This window comes from Morone saxatilis, unplaced genomic scaffold (assembly GCF_004916995.1).
Source record: "Morone saxatilis isolate NCDOM2014 unplaced genomic scaffold, NCSU_SB_2.0 Contig14, whole genome shotgun sequence".
NCBI lineage: Eukaryota > Metazoa > Chordata > Actinopteri > Moronidae > Morone > Morone saxatilis.
In genome coordinates, this window is record NW_023339696.1 from 15331553 (window position 1) to 15342265 (window position 10713).

Below are 10713 nucleotides of genomic sequence, written 5' to 3' on the forward strand. Positions count from 1 at the left end.
ACACACACACACACACAGTAAAGCTCAAATAACATTGGCTTAAACCGCTAATATTTTTTGTGTGACTGGACATTTACAACATTTGTATCGGCTGATGTCTGACTATCTTTGTTTTTTTTGTTTTTTTTTGTTTCTTTTATGCTTTAGCAACAAAATTTTACTTTATGTGTTTTTTTTGCTGCCTGTCTAGTTCTGCACTCAGGACACAATGCAATGGCTAATGAAGGGAAAACTATCATGTTGTTTATCTCTTATTTGTTAGCGGAGAAAGCTAATGACAGCTTCTATAGCAACCGGCGGCAAGTGATCGAGATGACAACCAAGGGCAGCCTTCCCATGGAAGTTGTGGATATGGAGCCAGAGCCAAGTAATCCTTATAGCCCACCCAGACAGCTGAATGGACACAAGTACAAAAGCCCCAAGAGCCACAGCTCCCAGTCGCTGTCCTACAGCTCCAACATTGCTGCCAGCCCAGGAGTGCTAAGATCCTGGGAGAGCAAGGACACACTTGGACTCCGACAGAGCTATGGCCCAAAGAAACTCTGTATCATAGAGAAGGAGCTGCACACCACTCGCTATATGCCTCCCCAACCATACTTTGTCACCAACAGCAAGACAGAGGTGACAGTATGAGGGACTGTCAAAACATCAGGCTTAAAAGGAGTCTGAATTTAAGAAAGACAGTAGCTGCGGACTGTGGGTTGTATAAGAAATCAGCATGAACTGCAGTATGTGCAGTTGTGCATGTAATAGGCAGCATTTAAGACACCATGTCTCAAGTGGGCACAGTGATGAATATATTGTCATTGATATTTATATAATCCAACTGATAAAACAAAACATAAAAGTTACATAACTCATATATAACAGTGATGAGACATGTGACACATACAGTACTGTCATCAGTATTAAATGAGATATCAGTGCACCTTAAAATTAAAGTATATTGTATAATTTATATTAAATCAACACTGTCTAAATGAGAAAACCTTCCTTATTTATCTAATTAAGGCTAAGTAGCCTGTGGTTAATTGGGTATTGATGAAATGCTTTACTGGACAATTTACAGATACTGTTTGAAAATGTTTGGCGCTGCTACACTGCTACTTTAGATGTTAGGTGATCAAGTACAGTGTCCCAGGATGCTACATTTACTTACCTTCAAGATCTAGTAGTTCTCAGTATATCACACACGTTAATCAGGAAGGACAGTTACAGTTAAATAAGCATAACTGACGTTTTGAAAGCTCACAGCGCATTGTTATACTTTAACTTGACCCGAAGATCTCAACAATCAACTAAATCCAAAACATTACTTGCATATGTATTGTGATTCAAAGTCTTAAAAACATGAGCGACATCAGTTGGTCATGCACAGTTTTGATGGCCATGACTATTACTGACTTAAGTAAGAACTGTATTCATTTAAGAAATAGAGTTTGAGACATAAATGTTGTCTAAAAGTAGGTTTTTCAGGTTTGTTTCCAAAAACATTTGTTTTGGAGAGATTCATAAGCTAAGTTTATCATTCAGTGTTTCTAAAATATAGAGGAATCACCAGTCTGTGAAAGTGTTACTGTAAATTACTTAAAATCCATTAAAAAGTCCATTTAACTTTTGTGAATGTAGTGTCACTTTTAAAAGTGGTAGATGTCTCATTTTGAAGGAAACCTTCCAAATGCATTCAACCAAGTCACTGCCAACTGACATCCTAGATACATTTTACATATTTCTATGATTACCAGGAGAAGTAGCTGCAGAGTGTTGAACCAGTGTTGTATTGGTGTAATAGTACCTCTCATCAGTACCAGCGTCTGTGTGATTATCCTAGAATATACTGTAGATGAAGCCCCATTATTAGAGGTGATTGGTCTAATCCATTATACCCCCAACCAAAGTCATTTTCAGTGTGAAGACAGTGGCACAGTGCATCATAGTTAAAAATCTCAGCTGTTATAACAATGAATTCCAAATCTTACATTTATTTAATGTATCCAGACAGTTTGAAACCAGTGGTAAAGTAACAGTTGACGTTTCCAGTGTTGGAGGTGAATAGTTAATTAACTTTGTCAGGATGAATGTAAAAATGTTGTGAAGCACAGTCAAGTTTTTTTTTGTCTGTTACTCATCAAATAAATGGGTCAACTAAAGACATATAAACAGTTTTTTTGTCTGACTGACCCTAACAGCTTACATGACATTATTTTTCTACTTATTAAAAATATATCTTTGAATATTGGTCACCACTTTTTAACTCAGCTGAAGTACCAGATCAAGAACTTATTGAAAAAGGACATTAGAGCGCTGGAATTGATACCACAGTTGGCAAAAAAATCTTTTCTGGTGCAATTGATCATTTGTTGCACTGATTTCCAAGCCAAGCAATATAAAAAGATGCTCACGTCTGCCTGCAAGTCTTACTCATATTGACTATTTCAAGCAGCTGAGTACTGGATACACAGGTGGGAAGTGGGAACTGCTAGTATATAAGGTGTATTTATGTATTCTTCAGTCCAAATCATAGCTATTTATATTCTTACAGACGTCCAATCAAACTGTATGCACAACCTTCCAAAATATGTATATCTAGTGCACTGAACTGTCCTGTAACATAATTAAACAACTGTTTCAGTGCTTCACCCTTATATGAAATCTGTTGTTCACACTCAACTATTAATTTAGCTGAGACCTTTATTTACGCAAACAATATTGTATAGTGACTACCATTGAATGTTCTTGTTTTGTGAATGCAAATTATTATTTTATTATGATTTATGATTTTTTCCCCCCAAAGATACTGAAATCACTGTTATTAAGCTACAGTGCACCAAATTTACACATGAAGACTACTGTAATACTGCCAGTTAAAACATAATGTGTATATTATCTGTTTGCTTTGCAACATTCAGTAGTGAGAAAACAGTAGCAATGTTATAGTTTGGTAAAGTTTAAACAAAAGCCGCTATAATTACAGGTCTAATGCAGTCATTCACTATGATGGTTATCAATTATTTGTATAACTCTTTGCTCATTATCAGATTATGCATCTGATTTCCAAATTGCTCCAACTGTTGTTTTAAGTTTTTATGTACAACACAAAGTTACTTTGGTTCAAGATGCCCTATTAAATATATTTATCACCTCTGTATTTGATAGTTCGTTATCCTCAACAATTACTAAGCATTTAAATGTTTCCCATACATTGTTTGTGCAGTAAAATACAATCCCCATCCTGCCAGTGTTCTGCAAAAACCTAAAATCTTTGAGATGCCTCTCTTGTTATATTGATTTATATGAAATTGCAGGTAAACCTGTGGTTCAGTTTCATTGTGGTATTTTGAAAGTGTCAATGAGCTGTAGCACAATGATTTTGTTTAGCTGCCAGTTGGAATTTTAAAAATTGTCTGCAAAGCTACTACAGCTTTTAGCATTTTATAATTGGTTTGTTCAATGGACTTACCTCTTTCTTTTTAACTAAAAAGCCAGGTCTAGTGTGCCAGCAGCAAACAAATCAAAGGAGACACATATAACCACAAAAACAAAGAAATAAATGTCTACAAAGGTAAGTTGTCTTTGGTGCTCAATAAAACCTTTAGCTGTTTTTTCCTTTTTAAATTCTGATTCCCCCGAACACCACACCGGATTGTATCATAACATGGAACAGCACTTGAGTGCAGCCAAATTACCTCTTTGTTTTAATATACTACAGCTTATGGGACTTTCTGTTTCAGTGTGCTCCAGCTGTAAAACGTGGCGTGTCATTATATTGTCTACATTAAAATGATTTTTAATACCTCTGTCTTCTTTAGACTTTCTTTAAGTCCTGGCTTTATTTTTTTCCTCTACAGTTCTGATTATATAACTGGACCTGGTTGATATACTGCCTGTGAAACCATTTCTCAGTGGTATTTCATCAACTTGAAATTAGTTGTTGTAGATGCATATTTTTGCAAGAACAAATAAATAATAAATAATAATGCTTCCAAGCTGAAATTACTTTATTCAATGCTCTGTATCAGGGATGAAGAAAAAACACAACTTTGTATACAACAGCTGTACAAATTCTTCAAGTCCTTTAACACAATAATAGGCTCCAACCTCACATTTTACACTCATTCAGTCCTAGCACGGGGAGCTACGCCCACTGATTCCCTCATTGCAGCCTTACTACAGATGTATCACTGAGAGGCATTTCTTTAATGCATGCTTATCTGTCAAGGCCTGGATAAAGGAGCTGAGTTGATTTAGCCAAGTGCTAATGCCTCATGGAGATAGTCAAACACCATGGAGAGGGTGAGGTTTGTCTCTTGTGGATAGGTGAAGTGCATGATTAAATAAAAGCACAATAGCATTTGAATAGCACAATAGGGAAAGAGAACAAAGCAGAAAATTACAGGAGTTTTTTTTTTATCAGAAACAAACACTTTTCTTTGTTTATGTGTTTAGTAATATAGCTGTTCAATGAAATTCAAATACAATAAGTTTTCTGAGAAAATTTGAAACACTCCTGAAAATTACCCAAAAGAAATTACCTTTTACATCAGAAAAGCAGCACTTTACTCACATTTTAAAATTGGCACATAGTTACACATGCACACACAATTTCACAACCAGTTCAATTCTTCAAAACAAAAGCACCAGAACCGTGGAGGGCAGGCAGCTCAGTTGTTCAGAACAATACAGCAACTGACTGAGGGCACATTTGGATCACTTTGCTACTTTTGCACTTGTTGGAGAATTCAATCCATTTTGAACTTGTTACTGCAGATTACTCCTGTTTACAGCCGTGCTTTCTATCAGAACTTAAGTTTTAACAAGCCTCTGGGAGCACTGTCATTTTCTTGAAAACGCCAGGAGACATTCTTGTTAATTAGCAAATGATGTTTCCTACCACCCGGGTGGTTCCCTCTGGAAATTAAATCAGCACAATAACCTAATTCAGTCAGACAGAGGGGCAACAACCATGTCCTGATATGTGAAAAATGACATTAGAAAAGGTGCATGATTTTTTAAATATGAACTAATGCAGGATTATATCATAGGATTATATGAATATACTAGAGCAAATGTTTTAAGATAGTGGACAACTTCATGGCAGTCCATGCTGACTGCCATTTATCATTTCCTTAAGCTTCTACAAAATTCTTTAACAACAATTATTTAAACTGAAAAGAAAAACAACAATCATTTACAGAAATAAATTTGCCAGTAACCCCAGGATCCTCTTCCGCTCTACAATGCAGTTGTGTATTCTAAAATCAGAGAGAGGACAGATGGACAGTGACATACCTGCAGACAGACAAGAAGCGAAAGGATAGTCGTCTTTGTGCGGTTCCCCAGTGGCTTTTGCTCCCTGGTACTAACAAGGTTTATCCTAATTGTGGTGTACAGATAAACATTCAGCTTTATTTATTGATAGTATGTATACATTTGGCATCTCATGACAAACAGCCCTCTACATACAATGTATCTATATAAAATGTACCTAATTTATGCTGAAGTCAGACTTTTGAAAGAACAGGGTGACAGAGCTCATGTAAATAAAAATAAACTTCAACATGAGACATGATGAAAATGAGACATTCAAAACTAACAAGTTGAATTAATTAAGTATTCATTAATTAATCTGTATCTGTAATTACGTTAGCCCTGATGGTCAAAACGACGCCATTTCACAAAACACAACACATTTACTATTACGGAATGGGTGTTGCTTGTCTTTGGGAGCCATACTTCCAAGTGTGAACCCATCGTGACTAGGTATGTGCACGATTAGTCAACTAGTTGGTAACATGTTGCTAATCTCACTAGTTGACACCAGTTAAACTAATCCTGGTCAACGTTGGTTAATTGCATCTTTATGCCACTAGTCGGGGATTCTGTCATCTATGTTTTGTCGTTCACAAAGTTAATCCAGCCAGTGGTGGAAAAAATATAAAATAAAAACTGAAAAGGCATCATGTATCAGGTTATCTCACAACAATCAAGCAGTCATGAGGGTGACCTCTCTCTTCATCTAATAACACAAAACAGCATCCTCTTTTTCTTCTGTTGTCCTGCAGAAAGTTATTGTCCATATGTTGCCAGTTTCAGCAGCATCCCAACGTGTTTACTGACATGTAAATGCCGATAATGTAACAAACTGCTCCTGCGTGAAATGCGTGTAACAGGATATACTAAGTAACTTCTGAAGTCTGGCTATGTGTGTTTTGTCTATTTAGAAAAATGTCATGTCAAGTTTTGGGAAATGTCGTGTTTTGTGAAATTTCTTTCATGTATACACTCAACAAAGAGGGATTACTTCAAGTGCTTTCCATGACTGCAATAAAAACAGGAGTCAGAGAAGAACAGGTCTTATGCGCTGCCACTGGGCATTGGGAGCTACTGTTTTAGCATAGCAAGTAATAGTTGATTTCCGGTTCTGTAACTTTAGCCAGAGCTAGTGAAAAACACTAGATAATAATAGATTGTTCTATGGAATTAATTCTCTGTATGTATTTGTTTGTTTGTCAAGTTCAGGTAATGGAATCGGTATAGGGAAGGAAAAACGGTATCGGAACATTTCAGCTTCATCTAACTGGAAAATTGCTGTTGCAGGGATAGTTACAAGGTGTATCCTGGAAACAAAAGCCGAGTGCAGTCCTTATGTTCTTCAGTTGGATATAGCTGGTGGGTCTAGAAGTATTAACACGTTACATTTTAATTCTGTATTTATCTGTGAGCCAAGGTTCAGTTTCCGCAGCTTCATGATTCAGTGATTTGATATAAATTTTCTTCTTTCTCTCAGTCAGTATGAGATTAAGACAAAGAAAGAGGAGTGGAAGACTAATGTCTGTAACTATCAAAGTAATGAACAAATACACTAATCAAACACTGTTATGCTGGTGTTTCCTTTCTAATGAAAGAAAAAAAGAGTGGCAATCTACAGGGAGCTATTATGTTCATTTTGAAAGGAGAGAAGACATCAATGGTCATAATTTCCACTGTACTGCAGTCAAGCTAGATGCTTAATAAGGGAGCAATTCCCTTTACATAAATAGATATCAGAAGGGCCAGAATAGGCTGTCAATGCTCCATATTAATCAATTCCCCAAGCCAGTGCAGAGTAACACAGCCCAGATCATTGTGCAGCTACAAAAGCAAGTGAAGCAACTTGGAGCAAAATCTAAGAGTTTCTGAAAGGAGGCACATAGAGATTAGGAATGTTGAGCTCCTCAGAGAGATTACTCCACAGCCGACAAAGACAGTGGGAAGTCTTTTCTCCTGCTCGAGGCAGAAAGAAAGGTCATGTTATTTTGGGATAGGGATTGTTTCCAGGGTTCAATTCACAAAGAATGAATTGCGGCCGCTGATAGCACCTTGATTTGCGCGCCATTTGCAACCACTATACGTCCTGTGTCAAAGGCTGGCCCGTGTGGTCCGACCCAACAGACGAGCTACTGTTAATGCTGGTTCTGATAAAAAGTTGTTAGAACACACAGTGCATCACAGTTTGTTGTGTATGGGGCTGCATAACATTATGACCACCAGGGTGCCCAGGTGGTCATAATGTTATGGCTGATCGGTGTATAGGAACGCCCTCGCTTTTTCATTTGTTTCTAACTGTGGGATGCCTCTTGTTTCTCTATGACTCACTCTTCAAGGAGTGTTTTCTCAGAATGATTGTTATTTGGGGTGCTTTAACTGCACTCTCTCCCTCATGTCTCTGGGCACATGGGCATCTGTTTTCTCTTCAGTGCGTAACCAGTGCATAACCATCGTCTCCAGTGCATAACCATTGTCTCTGTTTCTCACAGCACTGCTACCATGATCACTGGAATGTCTGGGTATGACACCCTTTATAAATGCGCCTAAATTATCACCAACTCTCTAAAGACGGAAATAATCTTCACCGTGTGGCTGTCAGCCTTTATGTTTGTGAATTGAGGCTCTTTTGCATAGAAAGGAGCACATTTTGTTCTAAATGTATGCATGTTACCTAATTTTAATAAGTGTATCGCTGTATTCCTTCAAAGCAAGCTTTTTAGTTTAACCAACACTTCACTTTTTCCTGCTCCATTTGTGAGGAGTTCACATAAACGGAAAGAAATAATAGAGGTCAACAGGGAATTCTCTGTTCCGAGTTCAAGGACAGTTTAAAGAAAAACAGTGCTGCCTAGGAGGAATGTTTGCATGTTTTTGCTAAAGAAAGATGAGATTGGCTTAAGTGTCAAGGTGTAAATATTATTTTCAAATTTTAATTAGAAGTCCAAACTAAACACTCTAAAGCACAACATTACCTCCAGCCCCATTGCTCTTTTCTTTTCTTTTTCAACAAAGAAAATTTCTTTCTATGATTTTAGTAGTAACATTGCTCTCAAATCCTTAACAGCTAAGTAAAGAAGCAATTTTGCCAAGTGGGTCATTACTCTAAAGTGACCATTTTATTTGCCAAATCTCTTTTCCAATGTGGGTTTGGGCCCACCATCAGACATGATTAACTTCAATTAAACTGTGTCAGTACATCTTGTTGCTAACATTGTAAGACAGGTTTCCATCAGTAAGATCCTCTGAGGATATGTGCAAGTACAAATCTTGCAAACATGGAAGATGAGAGTAAACGTAAATATGACTGAACTGATTACATAAAACAGTTGAAGCCTAAAAGTGAAAAATGACTTATTTACACAGGCACTGTGAAGAGCAGAGCTCCTAAGTTTGACCACAGTTAATCAAGAAATGTCATGTAGGGGTGAGTGATGGCGAGCTGATGAAATGTTAAATCAGGCCTGGTTTAATAAAGCACAATGGTTTTCAAATACGTGTTGGGGAACCTTTTGGGTCACAAGAAAATGAAAGTGGATCTCAAATTATTCTGGAAATCTCAGCAACAAAAATGATAAGGACTACAGTGGCAGTGTACAGTGTATTGCATAGTTAATAAGATTTATTTTTTACTTCTACTACTCTATGCCCAGCACTATGTAAACTTTTGGTTTTATCATTAGTAAAAACAAGCAAACTGAAAGAGACCTGGATGAACCATCATGTATTAATTTAATCCCCCCGCATTCTCTTGTCAGTCTCTTCTTTCTATTCACTGAAAGATGGCTCATTCAAGTCAAAGAGATGGCTTATAATTTTTTGGTCTCTTTGTCCTTTCAGACTGGCTGCACCTCTTTATCTCATTTCTTTCTCTGTCACATCCATTTCATAAGTGCCCTCTCACCTTTGCTTTGCTAGCTAGGTTTAGTCACAAAGTCACATCAGACATTGACCAGTTTATAGGAATTTTCTTAAGAAGACAACTCCAAAAAGGAACTGTATGACACCTGGCTTTAATGCATAATTCAAAAAGCATGTAGCATTTAAATTGTGTGAAAGTGTGATGAAAACACTGATACTGAGTGAAATTTAACAGTGATGAAATCATATACTACTTACTACAGATTCTAGTTCCTAAAACTTATTCATTAAGATAGTCTCTTGGATTTAAAGTACTTTTTTCCCCAGTGCAGCTCCATGATAGTTTTGGGGACACCCCTGAGTAAATGAATACAGAAATTGGCTGCATCATAAGGTTAATACTGTGAACTGAGATTCTTGTTACTGAAAACATTTCTATCACTCATCACCATCAATAATGTTACATCTCTTTCTACCAATATGACAGAAAAAAATGTCCCTACACTGTTCATTAACATTAACTCACAGACAAAAGCCAGTTAAAATAAAACATTCTCAGTCAGGAGGTCTACAAAACTGTGAAGATTACTGTCCAGATAAAACCAGTTGGAAGAAAGCAGCCATATATATGTCTAGAGGAATAACATCACAGTTGCCGGATTCAAATGGCAGAAACAAGACCCCTGTTGTCAGCCAAAATGAGCTCTTCTACAGTGAAACTACTGTTGGCTGTTGACTAGTAAATAATTCATTTATCTATAGTCTATAGCGAATTCTGATTGGGGAGCGATCTGCTCTGAAGAAAAGTGTCTGTTGTAGACTTATGAGGCCCAACAGTGTGAGCATCCTCCTTCAGTTTCTGAAGTTTTTGCTCACAAGGAATCTTAAAACTGTTGTTGTTTGGGGAGCTGTAGTAGATATCTTTTAATACAGATCCATGGGAAAAAAATGCGTTCCTTTGTTCAGCTGCTGAATCACAATGGCCTATGGTGTGGTGTGTGAAGTCTCTTCATGGGCCATAAGAAAAGTTCATCACCAAATAAGGACTTTAGGATTTTACAATAAAACCTTGTCAAAGTGATATCTGTGAACTAAAATCCCTGTCTAAGAAAAGGAACTATCAAAATATTCCCCTCATCCCACAGGCACAGTGTTATTTTCTATTATTGACCTACAATACTATCCACATTTATTCACTCTACTACCCTAAATGTGGAGCAGGAGCTCTGGGCTACAGATTGATAACACTCTTTTCACCATTTTCATCACCTTGCAGTGACACATTTTTACCTGCTTATCTATGATGCACTTGAAACAAATGGGTCATTTTAGAATAAAGGATTTTGAGGAATTGGGGTAGCTTTTAATATGTAACATAAACTGCAGCAAGAACTAAATCATTTGTATGACATGTATCTGCCAACGCCCTGTGCTTTATACAGATTCACATATTGCCATAATTGTTTTCCAAATCTTAAATGATACCTCTGAAGACATAAAAGATAAACAACAACTTTAATTGAGCTACTGATAAAAAAAACAAACAGA

General features: G+C 36.9%; 1 protein-coding gene across 2 annotated transcripts in view; it reads left to right on the top strand.

The window, feature by feature from the left end:
* The window catches only part of shisa9b (shisa family member 9b), a 17936-nt gene extending 14192 nt beyond the window's left edge, over nucleotides 1-3744 (top strand). The window contains exon 4 of one of the 2 annotated variants that reach the window (XM_035654350.1): nucleotides 263-3744. In XM_035654350.1, the coding sequence (XP_035510243.1) occupies nucleotides 263-633 (371 nt within the window). In that variant the 3' untranslated portion in view covers nucleotides 634-3744. The remainder of the gene's footprint in view (nucleotides 1-262) is intronic. The other variant, XM_035654351.1, reaches the window with a different exon arrangement.
* Nucleotides 3745-10713: the final 6969 nt, after the last annotated feature.